This window comes from Micromys minutus (assembly GCF_963924665.1).
Source record: "Micromys minutus genome assembly, chromosome: 18".
Classification (NCBI taxonomy): Eukaryota; Metazoa; Chordata; class Mammalia; order Rodentia; family Muridae; genus Micromys; species Micromys minutus.
In genome coordinates, this window is record NC_137953.1 from 26,096,254 (window position 1) to 26,118,508 (window position 22,255).

A 22,255-nucleotide genomic window follows, 5' to 3' on the forward strand; every position below is an offset into this window, starting at 1 on the left:
ACCCACACGTATGTGCACATGCAAGCACCTGCCACAGTGAATCCGAGGACTAGTTTCAACCAACAAGAGTCAGTTCTTTCTTTCCTCCATGTGGGATCCAGGGATTGAACTCAGGACACTAGGCATGGTGGAAAGTGCTCTTTCCTACTGAGCCATCTTGACAGCCTCAACCTAATATGATGTATACACCCTTTAGTCCTGGCTCTTCCCAGACCCTCCCAATCATACCCTTGCCAACTTCACTATAGCCCACTAAGACCAGGTAGAGTTAACTACATGAGTGTGGGTGGCACTGCCTTATTTAATTTTTCTGTTTTAGACGGGGTCTCTCACTGAACCTAAGGCTCACCAATTTGGCCAGACTGGCTGGCCAGCGGAGTTTACCGTCTCCACTGTGGATCCACAGGGATCTTCCTGTCTCCTCAGTGATGCATTCCAGCTTTTCACAGCCACACCTGGCTTGTTTACACAAGGACTAGGGATCTGGGGTCTTCACACTTAAGCAGTATGGACTTTACCAACTGAGCCATCACACTAGCCCAAGAAGGTAGAATCTTAGTAACTATGGTGTTTCTATGGTGTTTAGAGTTGAGGCCTTAGGACTAGACTATGCTTAGGTAAAGTCATTAGGATGAAGCCACTATGGTTGAATCCTGATCAGGTGAGACAGAGGGGAGAGTAAAGAGGGGGGGGGGAAGGAAAGGAAAGCGAGAAAGAGAGAGAGAGAGAGAGAGAGGTGGAGGATGGAGAGATGGAGGAGGATGCATACATGTACTCCCTTGGCTTTTGTGTGGTCCCTTTACCGTCTCAGGACTCTGCCAACAAGATCGTCATGAGATACAGACCTCCAACCACCAGAACCATAAGCCAAAATATACATTTCTCATTTAAAACTAACCCTGTCTATGGTTTGGCATTGTTGGCAATAAAAGTCAGCCTATCATAGAAAGCCTGCTTGAGCCCATGACAACAGCTTTTGTTTTGGGCACTATGATTCCAAGATTCCCTGAGATCAGGCAAGAAAACCCTGCCTCAAACAAACAGCTAGCTTGCCAAAGGTAAGCTCATGGATGGTGGTATTAGTGAGAAATCCTGGCAGCTTGTGTCCAAGGCCTGGGTAACCCCTTCCTGTTACCTATGTGGCTCTGTACTTGGGACACAACCTCAAACAGCACAGAGGGAAGAGCCTCTTTACAAAAGAAGTTCTTCAAATGAGAAGACATAGGTGTAAGTTGAGAAGGAATATCAGCTCATGGTGACAGGGACCCTCACCCATGAGGGGTGAGACTTGGCTATGAGACATGGAAGTCTTCATGCCCAGCCTCAAAGCCCTCCTTGCCATCATCATAATCCTACTGTTGGGATTCTGGTCCTTCAGGCATCTTAAAGTAAGTCCCTCTGGAGGCACCAACGGTATGTGCCCTAGAGATGGCTGGCCAGCACATGGTTACTGACCACACACAGCATGATGCCCCCAGGCAAGAAGGATTTACTGCATCTATTAAATAGATATGGAGAGAAGCTCATACAGGTGGGCACTGGGAACAGGTAAGAGGAAAGAGCCCGAATCTTAGGTCTCTGTGGCTACACACAGACCTGAATGTATACTGCCCAACATGCATGATTCCCAGGGCCTCGCCTGCTTCCTACATCTGCAACCCAGAAGAACCACGGAGCTGGATAGCAACGGACACAAGAGCTCAGTGACCAAACATGTTTTTCCTTTCAGTGAAAGACAAGGAAGAATCTGATCTCAATACATGCTAAAAGGCTAAGGTCCCCAAAATGCACACTCCAGTCCTCTTCACTTCCCAAATAACGACACAAACTCAAACTCCATCATCCTCAAAAAAAAAAAAAAAAAAAGACGGGGATGTTATACCTAATAACCAAATTCAGATGGGGAAGTAGTGTTCAGAAGATAGACTTCAGGTAGGGACAGAGAGACCTATAAAGAACCACAAAGGCCCAGGGTCCTCTGGGAAGGTCTGTAGGGCTTGCCCACCAGGAGCAGACCAGCGTGCCTGGGAGAAAGCCAGCAAGGGGTGACTCATGGCAAGCACAGTGTTGGGTTGGCACTGGCTGAGGCAGAAGAATTGATGGAAACGTTCTCTGTGGCATATACAACATCTTCTGACGAGAAGAAAATAACCTCAAAGCAGTCCTGGGGGGACTGATAAGCATCACTGGCCGCCAGCCACTTGCCGCTTTCAGAAGCAGCCCGATCTTCATAAGCTCTCGGCCACGTGTTCACCCAGCGGGCTCGAAAGCCTGCGTCAGCTGGGAGAAGAGGGGCTAGCCGAGCGGACAATGGGAGGAAATGGTAATTACATCCTTAGGTGCAAACACGATGGGAAACTCAGAAGTCGCCTGCATCTTAAAAGGGAGGGACATGTGTATTTCACATTAGGGCACCCGGGAGACGCCAAGGAGCAGCTTATGGCTTAAGAGATTTACAACTTTGGCAAATGGCAATGCCCGGTCCTCCCCTGGAGAGTTCTGACAGGGCCCATGCGTGAGGAGTCCTGGGTCAGAGGTCATCCTCCTCTGCTTTGGCTGCATGGAGGCCTGATTAAATCCTGAGTCCTAGCTCCAGCCAGCTGTATAACTACTACAAATGTTTCTTCCCTAGGCCTCAGTCTCCAATTCTGGAGCAAAATGGTCTTAGGCTGAGTTATGTTCCCCAAATCCATACACTGTATGTACCCAGCCTGAAGAAGCAAACTTGTTTATAGTCCCAGTTGCTCTGGAGGCAGAGGCAGGAAGATTGAAAGTCCAAGGTCAAGCTGGCGCTGTGGTTCAAATCTTTAACCACAGCACTTATACGGACACAGGCAAATCTCTGAGTTTGAGGCCAGCCTGATCTACATACACATCGAGAACCAGGACCAGAATAAAATCCTATCTTAAAAAACAAACAAAATTAAAAAGAAAAAAGAAAGTCCAATGTCAGCTGGGTTGAAGTAAAAACTGTTTCAAAATTAAAAATGGAAAAAGATTATTTAGCTCACTATTAGAGCATCTGTCAAGCAAATGTGAGGCACTCAGTTCAATCCTCAGTATAGTAACATGTACACACACACACACACACACACACATCCCAATCGACTATGAGACTGTCACAGTGTGCATTCAGGGAAAGTGAGGGTCTTTAAATAGGTGCTTATATTAAAATGAAGCCAGAAGGGTGGGTCCTGACCCCACCACCCTGCAGAGTTGTAAGAAAAAGGTTCTGTATTCAATGTATCTGTATTCTGTATCAATGTGTTCCCAGCCTTGCTAGCACTGGCCTCCGATACTAGGTCAAGTGACTTCCAATGTCATTGTAGACCTAAACCTCTCTTTCAACAAAATCTTTTGTGCAGAAGTCCATTTTACAGAAGCCAAGGACAGAGCTTCTATGGTGAATGCAAAGATTAGCTTCCTCCATAATTTCCACTAGGATTCTGCCTATAAGAACTAAGAGGCCAGGGCCCATCTGAGCCACGTGCAGAAGCTGTCCTGTGTGTGCTTCAGGCCCCTCCACCAAACCGTGCTGTCCTGCACTGCGAAGCCAAGCACACAGTGGGAAAGGCTCAGTAAACCAGTGAACAGATGCCCTGCTCCCAGCACCTCAGCACTTGGGAGAAATGGGTCAGGACCAAAGAATCTGCCCTGTGGGTATCTGGGTTGCCTAGTGACAAGGGGCAACAGGGAGCACTTCTTGGGAGGCCAGCAAAGACCAAGCCCCTCAAATCTTTCCACCATCTGGAGGTCCCTGAACCACTGGCCAGTGGGAAAGAATAAAACAGTGACTCAGGGCCAGGAGAGCCTCCAGGGCTTGATGTAGGCTCTGGGGGAGGACTGGTTCAAGCTAGTGGTGGATACCATGCAAGATTCAAGGCCCAAGGCCAGTTTCAGGCCTCTGCCCTTTCCACACATCTCACGAGAGTTGGTGTTTCTGCCATGGAACAAGCCGACAACACAGGGTAGGATATGCAGCCGCAGATCCTCCCAAATGCACTCTTCTCTCAAAAGCTTTGGGAGGGCAGGAGGGCAGGACCTTCATCTCTCCCTGATAGGGAAGCGGAAATCCCAAGGAAAGACTGGACTTGGTTGTTGTGTAGCCACACTGTGGGCAGTGTCAGTGTTCTATGTGGTCTGACATACAGACAGACATTAACCTGGCCAGCCAGCTCCAGGCAGGCCAAACCCCTGGAGCCCCACCCAGGTTCTACCAAGCCTGGCTCCAGCCAGCTTGTCCCCTCACCCAAAAGTCTCTCTTGTGAATATGGCATTTGTCACAGAAACTTCTAAACAGAAGGGAAAATAATAAACATGACCCCATCTCTAGTCCAACAAGGCAGGTTGGTGACCAGCTCAACCTCTGTCTAACCAAGTGGCCAACCCCTACCTTCTTCACAGCCTGAGTCCGCACTGACGGAATAAGAGACCACAGAAAGATTATAGATCTCTGGGAACTTCTGGGATGGGAATAAAGGTGGCTGGTGTCTGACAGTTACCTTTGAAAGCCTTGTGTGAACAGAAACCAGCCATCCCTTTTTTGCCTAAGCATGGCAAAGGCTTTTTTTAAGGGCAGAACCATGTTCCTGAGTGAGCTCTTACGCCCCCCTTCAATAGCTTCACTCCTGTACCCCAACCTACTTAAAGGAGGTGAGTTTCTGCAGTGAGACAGGCAGCTATGGTACAGCTGAGAGGATCTGGGCTCTAAGTCAGTGAGGACTGCGTTCTAGCCCAAAGGCTGCCAGTGAAAACTTGTTTCTTCTTGGGAGCCCATGTCCCCAAAGGCCACATGACCATGGCGATGCCTCCTATTATGGGTTACTGTGAGAACAGAGTGAGATAAACTATATAAAGCCTCTGGCATGTGGTAAATGTCACTTCCTTTTTCCTACAATCACAATAATTAAAAACAGGAAAACAATAACTGAGAGGTCACAATTCCTGCCACCTCGACCATTCATGTCACAGCCAAGAGCCTATGGTGAACCTGGGGCCTCCAAAAGGTTGAAATGTAGCTGAGGACAGCTACAAAGAATTGGGGGAGATGGTTCTTCCAGGAAGGGCCAAGGGGGAGGGACAGTGGTCAGATGCTTGAGTATCAGGCCTCTTCTTCCGCGTGTGCTCTGGTCCCCTAGGATAACAACAGCTACCCTACAGGGTTGTTATAATGAAGGATCAGATCATGGAGAAGTCTTGCATATTATGAGAGCACCATGGCAAGAGAGCAGGAGGGTCCTTCCCATGCCCAGGCAGTGAGAAGCAGAGTACACTGTGTCAGGAAGCACCACAGAAGAAGGGAGAAAAAGAAAGAAAAGGGACCCATGGTTCTCACTACTGCCCAGAGCATCCCCAAGGAACCCATGACCCTCGCTACTGCCCAGAGCATCCGCAAGGAACCCATGACACTCTCCAAGCTGCCTGTGCCTCAGGACTCATGATCTCTCCCTGCCTCTGACACCATGCCTCTCAGCTAGATTCCTAGAGACTGATTTTTTCTGTCTGCTATGCCCTAATTGCCCATCCTCACAGTTGTGTTAAGTGTTCCTTCCTCCATAAAGAGACCCAGCCCTTCCTTACCTCAAGGACAGAAATACCAATCTCTCCTCTCCGTCCTTCTTATCTCTGGGGCCCATATCAATTGTTCTCATATGACCACATTGCCCTTCTAGGCAACAAAGACTTTTAGGACCAGGTAATGTCCTATTGGTTCTTTACTGAATAGAACTGGGCTCCAGACCCTGCAGTGAACAGCAGGTACCAAGTGAAAGAAGCTGTGAGCAAGGGAATCCCTAATAACAGCTTCCAGTAGCTAGATTCCAGGTGGTAAGCTGAAGAAGGGATAACTAAGCAGCCTATCCTTGGCCCAGGCTGCCTTTGTAGAAGGTTCAGTGTGCTACCCTCCTCTCCTCCTACTCCCTCTTCTCCTAGATGCCTGAACCGTCAATGGAAAAACATACACATGGACCTGAGGGTCGTGAGAGCCTTCTGCTCAGCTATCAACCACATTGTATCCTAGACCACAGAGTGGGCCCCTCTCACGCACCCCCCAGGCTCATTTATTGGCAGAGCTACTGCCCACAGCTAGCCCTAGTGGGCACTTCCCAGCTAAATTTGCCATCTCTGTAGCCTGGGGACCTAGTTCAGGCCCTGACAACTAAACTTGGAAGTACAAAAGGCCATCAAATTCCCAGGTTGGTGTGGATCTATCTAGGGCCTTGTTTTCTTTCCACTCCTTCAAGTCATCAGGCACACCTGAGTAGCTCTTGTCACCATCCCCCAGGAAAGAAGATAAATGCACAACCTATTAAACTGGGAGCTAAAAGACAAGTGACACTGATGGCTAAGACAGCAACTTATCTTGCACTTCACAAAGACCCCCTGAGAAGTGGGAGAATGGTCTCAGGCCTGTGGTCTGTCCCTTGGGCTGCCACAAGATCACAAAAGCCCAAGGTAGCAGCAAGGATCCTCTCCTCTTCTCCACTTCTGGCTAAATTGCCTCCTTACTTCACTGTCTGCTGGCTAGATTTATGTAAACTTGACACAAACCATAGTCATCTGAGAAGAGGGGACCTCAACTGAGAAAATACCCATGAGGTCAAGCAGTGGGCCAGCCTGCAGAGCAGTGGTTCTCAACCTCCCTAACATTTCGACCCTTCAATATAGTTCTTCATGTTGTGGTAACACACACACACACATACACACACACACACACACACACACACACACACACATACACACACACACACATACACATACACACACACATACACACACACACACACACACACACACACACACACACACACACACACACATACACACCCCACCACCACCACCACCACCAGCAGCAGCAGCAGCAGCAGCAACAACAATCATGAACTTAGTTTCATTGTTTCTTCCTAACTGTAATTTTGCTACTTTGTGAAATGCAATGTAAATATTTTTCGAAACAGAGATTTGTCAAAGGGATCTCAATCCACAGACTGAAACCACTACTGTAGAGAACTTTATTAGTGATTGATGGGAGAGGGCCCACCCCTTTGTGGGAGGTACCACCTCTGGGATGGTTGGTTGGTTCTGGATTCTATAAGAGAATAGACTGAATAAGATTCTATAAGAGAACAGCCATAAAGAACAAGCCAGTAAGCAGCACTTGCTTTTTGGTCGTAGTGTTTCAAAGCAGCAATAGAACCCTGACTAAGACACATTCCTTTAGGGGAGAGGATGGAAGACCCTGGCCACACACTTACACGGTACATGAAGGGTGACTTATATATGGGAGTCTGGGTGATGCATTTGATCAGACATGGGGCTTCCCTTCCGTTCTTGACCTTGGTCTCCATCAACTTAGCTGGAAATGTTTGTTAGTATAGTCTCCTTGCATGGGAATACTGTTGGAATTCACTGAGGGACTCCTTGCCATCTTCCAGCTGTAGCCTAAAGATCTTAATGGTCCAATACAAGGGCCCTTCTCCATCCTGGGCAGCCTTGCACATTGTGGAGGAGCCCCAGGTAGGAGGGGACTGGAGATCTGTCCGGCAACATGGAGCCTATAGCTGTCTGTGGAGACGAAAGCCCAGGAATTAGGGCTCCTGGTCTGCATCGCTGTTAGTCCTCAGCATCCAGACTGCGAACGTTTAGGAACCCTGAGGATGCTGCCTGCCAAGTATTGTGTACACTTCATCATGATCAAAGCCACACATGTGTTGGGACAGCAGGTTCCCAACAAGAGCTTCCTAGCTCTTAGCCTCACTGCACATGTATCTGGCCTCCCATCTCCCCTCTGGAGGTCTGCAACCTGGCGAGTTTTGGGCTTGCATTTATCTGTTTCTCATAAGAGCTTATGAGGATACCCCCAAACTGACCTTGATTCTCCCCATGATCCCCATGCCTCTACTTCCTGACTGAAGCAAAAGCATCCCATCGCTAGGCAGTAGAGTAAACCTTTGGGTTTGAACTATCTTCCTGGAGGCATCCCAAGTTCCACACATTCTCTGTTGGGTACAACCAGAACTGGCCACATAATGCCTGGGAGTCTGACACCCGGCAGGGTGCAAACTGCAGGAAGTCTGGTTCTTGGGAACACAGTTGGGATGTAAGAGAGGGGCGAAGATGCAGAGGAGATGTAGAGGATCCAAGTCCCAAAGACAGCATTTACTCCTCCGGCCACGCTTTACTTGAATGAGTTCATTTTTGGCTCCTGTTTCCTGTGGCCAGACTAATGTTCCATCACTTGCCTTTTAGCCAGCAACCATGGCTGACTCTCACTTCAGGGATGTTTTCTCAAGGAAAAGAAACCATCCTGCTGGCACAGTTGTTTCTAATCTCCAGAGTTTTGAGGGTGAGATGCAGTGTGGCGAGGCCCAACATTGTGGGTTTGGACTTTCAAGATCACCCTTCTGCTGCCGAAGACGCCGCAGTAATGATTGCTGGTGGTCACTGGATAAAAACCTTCTTTGCAGGCTGCTGGCATGACTTCCTGCCCCTGATGGGCACTGCCTCACTGTGAGCCAGGCTGTGGTCCCATAGCACCCCCTTCCCCTTCCCACCCCTAACCCTGGTCACCCAAGCCTGACTTGGGCAGTGCCCTGATTGTGGGGCTCTGAGCATCCTTAGGGATTTGTGAGAACTCCCTAGGGAAGTCTCTAGGCACAGGGCTCCATGCCTAGAAGCCATGAAAGTGTGAAATGCAACACGACCTTTACTGTAAGCAACTACAGATCTTAAGAAAGAATACAATACGGACAGCTGTAAGTCAGGTTTCAGGAAAATAAGCTCCTCCCTCCCTGGAGAAAAGCAAAGCTCAAAGGCCTGCTTCTGCCTGCTCCTGAAAGAAACTGGTCTGGGTATGCTGGGTTTGCATCTGCCCACAGCATACACCCTAGTTCCACTGTGGTTCACAGTGACCTATGGGTGATGTAAGAGCAGCCTCTGGGATGGAGAGAACCACACCAGGGAGGGGAGTGTGTTCCTCTGTCACCCATTCACGTCGCACAAGTCCCCGTGCTATCCTCTGCACTGTCTCAGAACAGCAATATCTACCTCAGTGCCCACTCAACACACACACACACACACACACACACAGAGAGAGAGAGAGAGAGAGAGAGAGAGAGAGAGATACAGGCATAAATGCATGCACACACATATAAAAACACAGATACACACGCATGTATACATACACAGAGAGAAAGAGACACAGACACACATAGAAAGAGACACATGCACACACATAAACACACAGACAGAGGCACACACGCACGTATGCACATATACAAACACACACTGAGACACAGGCATACATACATTCATGCACATATAAAAACACAGACACACACAGAGTATGTGGAATGAACTAGAAAGGCCTTCCCAACCCAGCACTCTCACGGCTAAGCAGCATTCGATATTAAAAACTCTGGTCTCCTAGGACCTGTTTCCAACTACCACTCAAAGTGGTAACAGACCATCCAGAAACAGCATCAAAGGATTCTCCAAAGCTGACTCGGAACCCAGAGCAGGAAGGCCCTCGGCCATCATCTGCTCCCTACATTTTTAAGCAGAACTGGGAACAAGGACGAGCCATACTAGATGCTGAGGGGCAGGCAGGGGACACTCCCTCCCCACAGCGCCACACTCACTAGCCACCTGACTATACTAGCTTCACAAAGTGAGCTTTGAAATGGCTTTTTCACTTCTTTTTGTTTTCAGGAATAATTTTTTTTGAAGAATACGTTAGATTTAATTTCATTAGCCCTGGTCAGCTTGTGAAAGAGCATTGAGAACACACTGCGGGCCCAGTGGCTTCTGGGTGACAGTGGATCCAAGTATCCTTGATCTACAATGAAACTGGACAAGTTTTGACTTCATGGTTTCACCAATAGGCCACCTGGTGCCTGAGCTGGGTAACATCTGTACTTCTGTGTCCAGATGTCTACGAAGAAAGGCCTTTGAGGGTTGCTGACCCCAAGGTAGTAGATGGGAAGTTGGTATGCCCAGCAGAGCATCATTGTCAGCTGGGAGCTGAGGGCTGTGGTCATTTCAGCACCAGCTGAGCAACACTAGGACTGCCCAGGCTGTTCCTCTCCTTGCCGCTACCCATCTTTTCTCCGAAGGAAGCCCCTGGGCCACAGGTAGTGCAAGCAAGATTACTTCTGGAATTCTCTCAGCTGCAGCAAAGCAAAAAAGCTGAGTGGAGCCAGCCTGCTTGGTAGATGGTTGCCAACTTGCCTTGATGGGTAGCCTGGGCAAACCATTCACCACCTAAAGCACAGTGACCATAGTGAATCCACCCAGTAAAGCAGGGTACAGACTCCAGGTTCTCCAATATGACTGGCAAGGAAAAGGGCTGGGCTCATTGAAGCTGCATAAGGTACCAGCTGCTGTTGCTCTCACTGTACATGGGCCTGTCCTCTACTTGGGGCTCTTAGAGAAGGTGAAGAGAGATCTCTGTTGTGAGATGAAACCCAGCAGGTTCCTATTCAGCTCCTTGGGAAGGAAGAGGCCTAACCTAGACTATCATGCCTTGGGAACCTCAAGGCACTTGCCTACAGAGCTCAAGAAAGCTGCCCAGAGGCCCTGGAGTCAGTTGAACTGCACCTCTGTGTCCATGCTACAGATACTTGTGTGTGCTTATCTGTGAACTGGTGTCTATGTGTCCGTGTGTGTGTCCGTGTGTGTGTGTGTGTGTGTGTGTGTGCGCGCACGCGCGTGCATGTGAGACGTGCGTATGTGCACCAACTGTCAGGACTGTAATACTATCCCCACACTGATGAATGCCCACAAGTGACAGCCTGGATAGAGACTGTCCTTGACCTGTCTGGCCAGGTCAGATGGGTCAGAGATGGCAGCAGCTCTCCAGCTCTGCCTAGTGAGAAGCTCACTTAGATGTGGTACCCTGAATCACTTCTGGAGGGCGAGGGTTGCATCAAGGAGCTTGCCTGTGGTCAGGATGGCCATTTCAGGGTTCTCTGAGGAGAGCAGCAGTCACCACACCCTTAGACAAAACGACTTGCACCCCGGGCCAGAAGCCGCTGCACAGCTGGAGAAGCTGAAGTTAAAACCAACAGGCCCCGGTCCCCAAGAGCACAGCTCCCCCGAGTGAGGCTGAAAGCTCCCCAACCCAACCCTCCCACCATCCAGGGATTAACAAGTCAAGCCTGGGAGAAGTCAGAAAGGCTTATGGTCTCCGTGCACGTGAGCCCATACCAGGAATGAATCATATCATTATGGCAGGATTAGAAGGAAAATGCCATTAGAAAGTGCTGTGCACGCCCTGCTTTAATAAGGTCAGCATCAGCAAGCAGCAGGAGGGCCAGTGCACGAGGCTGCAAAGCCCCACGCCTCCTCCCACCCAGAGCAGAGGCCCAGGAAGACAACACTAGGCCGCCAGCACAGCTGACATCTACAGGGGAACAAATGCTCTTTATGCCAGGGCAACCCAGGCTCAGCCCTTTCCCCAAACCTGCTAAGAACTATTTCCCAAATCTCCCTCAACAAGACTCCCACCCACCGAGTTCCACACTCTAAGCCTATGCTTGGAAGGAATGGAGAATCAATCGATTGTACTTCACAAAAAATTCATGTGCTATTAATCTGCTGGGTTCCCTAATGGCAAGGCCCAGGTCTCTGCCTCCATTACCCATCCCTGCACACGTATCCCGAGACTCTCACTGAGTGCTCAAGTCTGCAGACACTGCAGTTGCCTGCAAGCTCTTTGGGGGAGGGAGGAGGTCTCTCCTGAGATCCCCTGCCATATGGAAAGGCCACAGAGAAGGAAACCCCAGGAAAATGTGTGTACACACTGTGACTACTCTTCTCCACACCAGCCAGCTCTCCCTCCTTGTAGCTGCATCAACTGCCTCTCGGGAACAAGATGGACAGCCCCTGCCCTGGGATGAGGGCAGATACTCACAGCTCCAGGGATCGGGACAGGATGGCAGACAAGGTGAGCAGGATGCAGCCATAGGGTCCCACTTCAAACTGAGAAAGGAAGAAACAGGACCTGTCAAATATACATCATTACCCTCAAGCTACTGTGCAGAACACGGGACCCGCAGTGCAGCCAGCCAGGGTCATGGTTTCTCGGCTTCCAGCCCAGCCATGCCACAGAGAGCATAGCCTATTCACGTCTTCCTAGTCAGACCTTCTAAAGGACAGAGGAACACAGAACTGAGCCCCAAAACCTGGGTGACAGAAAGACGACCATAGAGCCCATGTATGACCCAGAGGCACCAAAGTCGGGAGCAAGTGTGGTGACACATTCCATTCTGGGACCACTATCACCTCTAACGCTGACAGAAGGGAGCTGAGCTCTGCTTAGTACCCTCTGAGAATGAGACCACCCAGCTCCTGGGTAACACACTGGAGGTCTAAGGGTGGTCTGCTTGGCACAGCTCGTATACTGAAGAACTGAGCTGTGTGGTCAGCAAATACACAGCAAATGTAGAACGTGGCTGGAATTCGATGGAAGCCAGGGAGTGCCCACCTTTGCTACAAATTTACTATTTTAAAGGGGTTTTTAAATATCCAGTTTTGATTATCTGGTCATCTTGGGTTTCATTTGTCCGGTATTAAAATGGTGCTGATTGTTGCATCTGGTATCTTTGGCATCCCAGTCACCTCTATCTGGCCGTGTGGCTCTGCAACTTTGAGCCTGCCATGGGACTGGAGAGATGTTTGAGCTTCCCAGTCCCTACCCCTTCCCTCCACTGTAAAATACAGGCAAAGCAGGGGTCTCTGCTTACAGCAGGTTGTAAAGCACTCACAACAGAACCTGCATGACACCCACAGGGCCTGCTGGCGCTCACACTGGTTCTGGTATGCTATGGCTCGGTTTGGGTTTTGGCAACTTGACACAAGCTAGAAGTCACCTAGTAAGAAAAATGCTCAGTTGAGAAAATGCTTCCACCAGATTGCCTGTAGGTAAGTCTGTATGGCATTTTCTTGACTGATGATTGATAACATATTTTATTATCTCTTAGAAGCTTGTCCAGTTCTAACGAGAGACAGAGAGGGAGTGGATCTAGATGGGAGGGGAGGTGGGGGGAGCTGGGTGGAGTAGAGGGAGGGAAAAATGTAATCCAAACTATGTTATATGAGAAAAGGATGTATTTTAGCAAGGGGGGGGAGTAAAAACTAAAAGAAAATGTTAAAATAAAATTAAAAAGCAGGATGAGCAAGCCGTGGGAGCTGGCCAGCAAGCAGCACTCCTCCAAGGCCTCTGCCTCGTTCCTGCTCTGGGTTCCTGCCTTCAGCTCCTGCCTTGACTTCCCTCCGTGAGAGAGTATGCAGGTTATACTTGTAAATTGAGTTGTAAACTGAAATAAGCCCTTTCCTCCCCAAATTGTTGTTGATCGTGGTGTTTTATCAAAGCAATAGAAACCCTAACTAAGTCAATGGTCTTAAGAAATGAAGAGTCAACAGCTCCCAGCACCAAACCAGTATGGAATTTTGCTCATTCCACTTTGGGCATGATGAATGATGTCTGAAGATACAGTTATAATAGTACTCCTTGTGTGTCAACAATAATTTTCAGACTTAAAGCTAAAAGGAGAAAAGGCTATTTTGACAAGAATGATGTAACTGAGTCCATTTTCATTTTTTCCTTGGCCACCAAGAAACTCAGAATCAAATATAGTATTCCAGTTCGGAAACTATTACAGCTCAAGGTTCTAATAAAATTATCTTTCCTTTAAAGTGCGGTCTTTGTTTTCAGCCTGTAATTCAAACAGGCAGTTAACTGATCATAAAAACATAATAGTGAGTGCAGTTCCTGTACTAAGAGCATGTTCCTCTAGACCCAGGAGTGGCATCTGGGAGCTCTGCACTGGAAGGGTGAGAGAAACAAAGACTCGGGCCCACCATGGGCTATAAATAAATAGGAGGCCAACCTGGGCTGTAGAGAGACCCTCTTATAAAAATAAACAAGAGGCTGATCTCTACAAACCTACAAACTGTTACTTGAGAAGCAGGTGGGTGTGTCTGCTTGGTGGTGGTGACTTGTAAAGAAAAAACTTAAAAAGTCTGTAGGGTGGCTCAGCGGAACGGGGAGGCCAACTCCTCTGTAAACACATGGGACGCCTCATAGAAAGCAGATGTGGAGAAGAAGCTTAGACAGGGTTTTCTGGACATGTTTAAGATGTTTAAGAGATGTAGCCATGTTTCGGGCAAGGAGAGCGAATGTAAAGGCCCAGAGGCTGGCCTGGGGAGACCAGAGAGCCCTGAAAATACCGCTCATGTTATGAATGATCTCGGCTCTTACTGTGGCAACTAAATAGACGAATGAGCCTCAAGTTACATGAATCAACTTCATCTAAAACCTGTGACCTCAAACCAGACACTTGGTGCTGTGTCTTCTACAATGAAAAACAATAACTGAGACCCTGCCTTGCATACTTCTCAGGCTATTTACGGTGCACCTTCTCAAAGACAACTCCTGGGGAGGTGAAGGCTGAGAGTAATTGTACTGCCCCCCACCCGGGTGACCCATGCCTGGGGAGTGCTGATGGCAGATCCTCTGTGCAGCTTTAATACCACCTTGTAGTTGCTGTAAGGTGCCACAGGCTCTGCCTCTGTCTCCCGTTCTGCTATGGCCTTACTCTTTGTCTAGGGGAAGCCCCTCGGCTTTCGGTTCTGTCTCCCTGGCCAAGCCTGGGGAGCCTGTCTCCCTGTGGGGTTGTGGTATTACTGTGAACATTCGAGCCACTGAAGCTGAACTCAACTGCACAGTGGGAAGCTGTTCCTGTGCACTGTGGCCTGATCCCAGTCTTTAGGAGACCTAAGGCAGTGCTTGCTTTGGGCCCCCAGGGAGTAGAAAACCCACACCAACTTGGCTATTTGTGCCCTCTTAAGACACAGCTGAATGGTACCAATATTCCATCTTGCTTTCAAAAATATTTATTAAAATTATCACATCAAATTCAAGCTGCCAAGACATGGGAGGCCTCAGGGCATCATGATGGCATGAAAGGTAAACTGGGTTGGAAACTGTGGCTAGGGATGGGAACAATGTCTGGTGCCACTTGGGAAGAAGGAACCATTCTCCAAGCACAGTTCTGGCCTTGGAAGGACATGAGCCCACTGGACGGAAGCCTCCCATACCGGCGTGGGGCCACCAGACACCTCTCAAGTGAGCAGCAATGAAGGCGGCACGGAGGCTGTTTATCTGGGGCACTGGTGGCAGACATTTCCAAGCCTGGCACGAGGGGCCTCTCTTAAGCACGGCCTATGAACAATGGATTTGGTGTATTCGGTGCTGAGGCAGCTCAACTGCTTCCAGCAAAAACAAAAATTAACCAGTGGGGGGAAAGACTGTTTCCAGAGGAATGGGGGCCAGGGGTTGGCTAGACCAGCTGCCCTGAGGAACCATAGCTGGCAAGGAGGCATACTTAGAGCCTGAAGGTTAAACTGAGGAAGCCTCACCTGACAGCAGGCCTTTCTCTCATAACTTCCTTGTGGTTTCTGTCATGTACAAGCTTCATGAAAATCCCAGGGCACAGGCTGAGGCACAAGACCCCTCTTGCAGGCAAGGATACAGAGGCCTTAGTGCCAAGGTCACCATCACAGAAACAGTGACGTGGCCCCAAAGCCTTGCCTTAACTACACGATGCCCACTCTTTGGCCCTCAGTTCCTCTCCTTCCATGGCTAGGACAGTTCCATCTGCGTAAAGGGACAACTTTCCATGGGCATCCCTCAGGCACACCGCTGTGCCCTGGGACACCTTTATTCAACAGGCAGCTCTGGTTCTCCTCACTCGGAGTGCCTGTACTGCATGCAGAAAGCATTTTCCCATAGAAGCTCAAGAGTCTTCACTAATGTAGAAGCAATTCAACTGTTCCAGCTTCTATTTTCAAATGGGGGTTAAAAAGGAATTTTTCCAAGGTCAAGGCCAATTGCAACCAGCAGTAAGCCTAGCAGGTACCCAGTCTCTTCCTTCAAGCCTTCTCATTGCTCTCGGCAAGGTTGGGAAACTGCCACACACTCTGCAGATATCCTGAAGGGTTGTTCCAAGAAAAAAAATAGAACTAGAGATGGGGTAAGTGACAGACAGCTATTCTAGGACCCTCTCTATGTGTCAACCCCTCTGCCCAGACCCAAGGAAGCTGCCCTAACCAAGATGACTGTGTAGGTCCCAGTTCTCCTGGGCTGCCCCAGAATGGAAAAGCAATAGCTCTAAGACTAACAGGCTTCAATGGGGCCATTGCCCCATGACCAGGAATGTCTTCCATTAGTCTCAGTGTGGGACTGTTTCCTTTCCAGAGAACATCTGGTGCTGTTGGGGTCAGGAGGCTTCTGGGGCTATGCTAAGACCCTCAGGTTCTTCAGGGGAAAGTATTGAGAAAGGGCATCTAACAGTAAGGACTTCAGGTCAGGTTTCACCTCCAGCCAACTCTCCCTCCCTAGGCTCACTACTCCACCCTCCATGGAGCAGGAACACTCAAAACAGGACTTCCTTCTTTATATGCCTATAGCATGAAGCTGGGTCTCATGTACACTCTGGGAGGCAGGCGTGCTTGTTAGCCACGCATGACAAGTGAGGTAACTTTGGGTACAAAGAGCTTCAGGATGAAGCCTGAGTCTCACAGCCACTCTGATCCAAAGCCAGGCTGACCACTCCATGAGCCAAGTCCTTTGCCCTTAGAATGTCGGACATCTCTTCCACATACCCCATAAAGCCTTATCCAATCGGAGATTACAGAGTCCTAGGTTTGCCCCTATCCAATCTGGCTGTAGGTTATGAGCCAATCTCAGAACCAGCAGTGAAGTGCAATCCTCCTTGAGCAAAGCAGGTACTGTAGGGTCCTGTGCAGTTCAGCCCTCCTCTCCAGGACACTGGTGAGGTCCCGTGCCGAGCAGGGTCTCTCCTCCAGCCCCACTGGGAGCGCTGCTTTCTCGTCACCTCCCAGCTTGTCCTAGAACCCTTTCTGTTGATTCAGAGTCCAGCCTTCCAGCTTACTTCAGCCGAGGGAAAGCCCTAGATAGCCAAGCCTCAATTTGGCTTCTAATCCCAGATGGAGCCCAGTTGCTACAGCTCCCTAGGCCTTGTGAGTCACTGCCAGCCTTCGAGGATGTCATGGAAACTGTGTTTCCTACCCAGCCCCACCAGTCTCTGACCTACATCAGCACATTCTGCTCCATTTCTTTGCCAACCCCAGGGTAGAGATGACCAGAGGGCTACTCCACCCACCACCTTCTTCATAAAGAAATTAAGACGATCATGAAACAAAATAAATAAATAAATAAATGAATAAATAAATAAATAAATAAATAAATAAAAAATAAATAAAATAAAAATGACTATTCATACCTGATGAACTCTCTGCTGGAGAAAAGTCACCAGGTCCTCAGAGCTGGTAAAACTATACAGTGTGAGCTGTAAAGAAACACACACAGAGTGAGCTACATGTCCCAGGGACTGTGCCCCATGCTGGGTCAGGCCCTGGCTTTACTACCAAAACAAAACAAAACTAAAAAACATATGGAATCTCGTGATTCTGGGCTGTCCAGCACTGCTGGGTGACTTATGGGTTAGTCCTCCTGCAAATTCCCCATCCTCCCCCAACGTGGTGCACAGGGACCAAGCTCCTGTGTGGAGGCCAGAACAAGGAATAGGAGAGGCAGGAAAGAATCACTTCTCCATGCCACCATGGCCAAACCAGCTCAAAACCCAACAAGCTGTTCTCAAGCAAGTCAGGAAAAAACACATTTCCAGAAAGCATTTAATCAAGCAAGGTCCTGAATGAGGGTTCAAGGGTCACATTTGTGTATGGCTGGCTCATTGGGAACAAACTGGCTAAAACAAACAGTGAAGGCTCTGAGTACCTTTACTGTGCCTAAGTTTTCAATAATACAAGGTATCTTTCCTATTTCTTCTCTAACTTGCACTTAAGCCCGGCCTATGGCTGCTGCCCGACACTATCAACGTCCCCTCCCCCACTTTCTACATCCCCATGCCCCTCCCCATCCATATGAATGCTAGAAAACATACTAAAGATTTGGGAGGGGCAGAAGGTCAGTGCAGCAAGGTACACTACACACAAGTCACCTCTACACCTATGCACTTGGCAGGTGATGAGGGGACACACTAGGCCTCTCAGCCACTGAGCCATCTCTGACAAGAGCCAAGCCCCAAAGACACCCAGCTCCCTCCCCTCCAAAAGGGCAGGATTTTGGGGGCCTGGGCTGCAGGGAGAGCCAGCCAGCCCCAGCTGGGGGAGGATTTACTTATATGAAAGGAGATAGTCCCCAAACAAAGCCAAAGGCGGCACGAGAGTTTTCCAGAAAGCCGTACTGTTTCTAAGACTCCATCTGCTTTGTATTTCCCTGTTGGACTGAAGTGTGGTGTTCCTGAAGCCCTAAAAAGGAAAAGAAGGTGCATAAGTCCTCTACCAGAGGAAAAGACTTGCCCGCTAGCCAGCAAGACCACATGTGCCATGAAATAAATAGGCACAGGAGTGACAGCTCCAAAGGGGACAGAGAGCCAAGGGCTCGTTTTTCCTGCTATGAACTCACCCACAAGTCCAGGGCATGGAAAAAGAGAGTGGTGGGTGAGCTTAGAACAGCCACACCCATGTCTGGCAGGAGGAGGCCTGACTCTCCCTTACAGTTGGCAAACACATCTGCAGAGGAAGGACTGCTGGCTTGCCACTGTCTTCATCTAGATCAAGGATTCCGGCCATCCTATTAGAAGCCTCCCCACCCAGGGAGACTCCCTCAGCACCAAAAATGGGAGTGTAGCCCAGGGCAGCCCTGACTAACAGTAGGATCTGGGTGTGGGACCCACTTGCCACCAGCTTCTATGTGGCCTGGGACACATCATCTTCCTTCTCTGTTCCATAAGCTTTTGTCCCCTCTGCCCTTAGAGCTGCCTATAGACAGATGCCAAGGTTAATTAGGTACCAAGCGTAGGGTACCAAAGGCAGGTAGCAGTAGCCGACAACCCAACCCACAACTGATGTGATGCCCAGACTCTGCCGGAAGCGTAACACATTTATCATCTACCATCTATTTACATCAATAAATAATTCATACTGATGTTATTATATCTAATACATATCATTTATTTATACTTACTCATTTAGTTCTCACAACCACTAAGTCATCATTATTATCACCCCATTTTCTAACCAAGTCAACAAATGAGGCAAAGGGAGGTCAGGTCAGGTCCCAAGGATACACATCTAACAAGCAATGGCTTTGAGAGTCTGCTTTAGAGAGCCCCCTTTCTTCAGACTTTGCTAAAGTCATCAAACTGATCCCCAAAACTCTTCCTTCACTAAAGCTTAGCCACAAAGCTAGGCAGTGATGATTTCACCCTAGGAGTGAGGCTCAAGATCCAGAAGACCACCTGTAGGACTGCAGGGCAGGATAGAGGTGTCTGGAATGAGTGGATGATGGTTATGGTAACAGAACACAGGGGCGGGGCTAGGCTACAGCCTCTATCTCATCTTCACAGTAATGAGATTCTAACGACACAGGCAAAGTATGCTTTGGGGTCTTGCATGGCTTTGGGTCTTGGATGGTGGTGCACAATAGTGAGGGTATCACTGAGTGAGCCTGTGGCCCCAGGATCATAGAGACACGAAAGGGGAACTGAGTCACAGGCTTTCTCCAAGTCCTGCATGGCAGGCAGGCATGCAGGCAGGAGCACATCCTCACACGTGAGCCTGGAGTTTGGGCATCAGCAGAGCCCTGCCGGGCATTCAGACCAGGGCACACTCGGCTAGGCCAGGACACGTTGGGAATTAAATGGGACATGGCCACCAGAACCACTTACAGTGCAACCACGGCTTGCTCTTTGCCTCCAGCTCGCCACAGGATGTCTGCAATGGCCAGAGCAAGGCAGCGAGTCCTCTGGGCATCTGAGGGCTGCAGCCGGCTGACGAGAAAGGGAACATGTTTAGGTTTACGAAGACACAAAGCAACACAGGCGCACCCTCTGGGACATGTCTAGGTGGCTCCGCCACACATGGCTCCTCTTTCCTTGCAGGCTAGGGACTCCCTAGCTAAGTTTCAGAGTCTGAAGGCTCTCCTGATGAGGACCATTTTTTTGAAGGAGCCTTGAGAGAGGGTGTTGAGGCTGATGACAAGATTTTTACCCACTGGGGCAAAGGGGTACCCAGAGGCTCGTTTATATTTGAGCATTTAACTGTATGATTTCTCATTCTGACAGAGTCAAGAATATTCCGGCAACACTGCCACAATAGTCATGTGTGAGGCATTATCCTGCTCTAGCCTTGGCCAGCCCCATTAACTGGGGACAGATGAGAACACAAGTGACCAGGAGCCAGGTCTCTGGGGAGGCCATAGGGGTACTACCATGCTGCCAACTGAAACAAGTGTGTGACTCGCAGCAGTGGCCGTCCTGTTGGAGACTGCCCCTCCCCAGACCTCTGAGCTCCAGGTACATGTGAACCCTTTGAGAAGCTGTGACATTCATGGAAAGCATAGGACAAAGCGGGGTTGGCAGAGGTTTCCTAGAGAAAAGGCCACTAGGCTGGACATTTGGGATTGGGGGCAAGGCACAAGAGAAGGTCAGAGAGCGTGGCAGGACATGTAGGCATAGGGTAGCTTTGGGAAGCGCAGCCAGGCACCACATCTAAAGCTGCTGAGCCATCCTGCAATAAAAATGGTGACTAAGAGGTTCCCGGGGCAGGCAAGAGGAAGGCGGTGGCCAAATATAGCCGCTTCTTTCCACTTGACATTTCCAGGGCTCCTTCGTGCTATGCTCCTTGGCTTTCCCCTGTGCTCTGTGGATCTCCCCTACATTCTTGCAGTCTCTCCCTAACCAACAAGACGAAACCTGCTGGGGGTAGGGCAAAGGAATGCACACAGGAGAACGCCAGGTTTTCGCTCACCAAAAAATGCCTGCCCTCCACACCGAGATGAATTACAGAGAGAATGCTGAATCTACCCCCCTGGATACTACCAGGGCAGGAAGAGAGAGACCAGGCCACCAGTGAATAGCTATCATGGTGGGACACAGAGCCATGCGTTCACAGCCAGGCTGTCATTTATAATGAGAACCTAATTACTTTCAAATCAAAGGTTAACAAGATGCAGTGGCGCCTCAGTTTCCCCACTGAGAAACTGAAAACAACACTGGACTCCCCTCAGTGTTGGGAGCCTGAAACAAGACACTTCTCATGAGCCTGGGCCCTGGTGTGTGGGAAGTTTTCAGTCACTGGTTCTAACACTACTGTCACCACATGGACCACATCCACAGACGGTTCACCTGACAGCTCCTCACACAGCGCTCCTGGCATTGGCAAGGCTGCAGAGGCAGTAAGGCGAGCAATGAAGCTCAGCCTGGAATAAGCCAGTGACCGCCTGACGCCTCCTCAGACTCAGGAAACCTGCCATATTCCTCACAGGAAATAGGGACCATATCATCGCCAAACCGGATGGCCTAAGCTGTTAGGAGCACCAACCCAGGTCGGTCAGCACTTGCTAGGAAAATAACATTGAAGAAAAAAAAAAAAAAAACGTTTCAGATGACAGCTATGGCTTACGTGTTGTGTTCCCTGCCTAGCTTACCTGTGCTCCGCTAAACAGTTACGGTAGCTCCCCTCCCACCTTGAGTTTTATTTTCTCTTAAACCACCTCTGATCCCACAGTACACATTCACCGGGATGTCTGAGGTGGGGCCTCTTCCCAGATGAAAACTCTCAAATTGGGAGGGGGAATGTAAAGCCTGCTTGAACAGAGCACACTGCCTGGTACACCTATGGCTGAGAAACCTACAGGTCAGGAGCCACAGGGACCCCATCGGAACACTCCAAGGGAATGATGGAAGTAAGCAATCCTTGCAAGGAAGGGGTGCCATTTGAGGGTTGTTGTTGTTTTTTCATGTGCATTGGTGTTTTGCCTGCATTTGTGTATACACGTGGGTGTCAGATCCTCTAGAACTGGGGCTATAGACAGTTGTAAGCTGTGTATGGGTGCTGGGAATTGAACCTGGGTCCTCTGGTACTCCTAACCACTGAGCCATCTCTCCAGACTCAAGACTTTAAAAACTAGCACAGGAGTCCTTAGCAAGTGCCGAGCACGGATGATGAGTACTCCATGTGTGAAACTATTAAACAACCGGTGAGTTCAGCATATAGCTTCCTCTTTAAAACGAAGGACTAAGTCTCAGGAATGAAGTGATTTACCCAAGTCACAGGGAGGAGGAGAGGTGAGATGGGAAGGTGGGGCTAACTGACTATGATTTTAGGACCTGCCGCCTGCCTTGCAGCCCACCCGTCTAGCATCTTG

At 49.3% G+C, this 22,255-nt stretch overlaps 1 protein-coding gene across 1 annotated transcript in view; it reads right to left on the bottom strand.

Annotated features, from left to right (window-relative positions):
- Positions 1-22,255, bottom strand: part of MINDY4 (MINDY lysine 48 deubiquitinase 4) — a 98,916-nt gene that overhangs the window by 19,447 nt on the left and 57,214 nt on the right. The window contains exons 10-13 of the mRNA XM_080932180.1: positions 19,776-19,877; positions 18,291-18,354; positions 17,307-17,372; positions 11,912-11,979 (exon numbers count right to left, since the gene is read on the bottom strand). Of these exons, the coding sequence (XP_080788306.1) occupies positions 11,912-11,979; positions 17,307-17,372; positions 18,291-18,354; positions 19,776-19,877 (300 nt within the window). The remainder of the gene's footprint in view (positions 1-11,911; positions 11,980-17,306; positions 17,373-18,290; positions 18,355-19,775; positions 19,878-22,255) is intronic.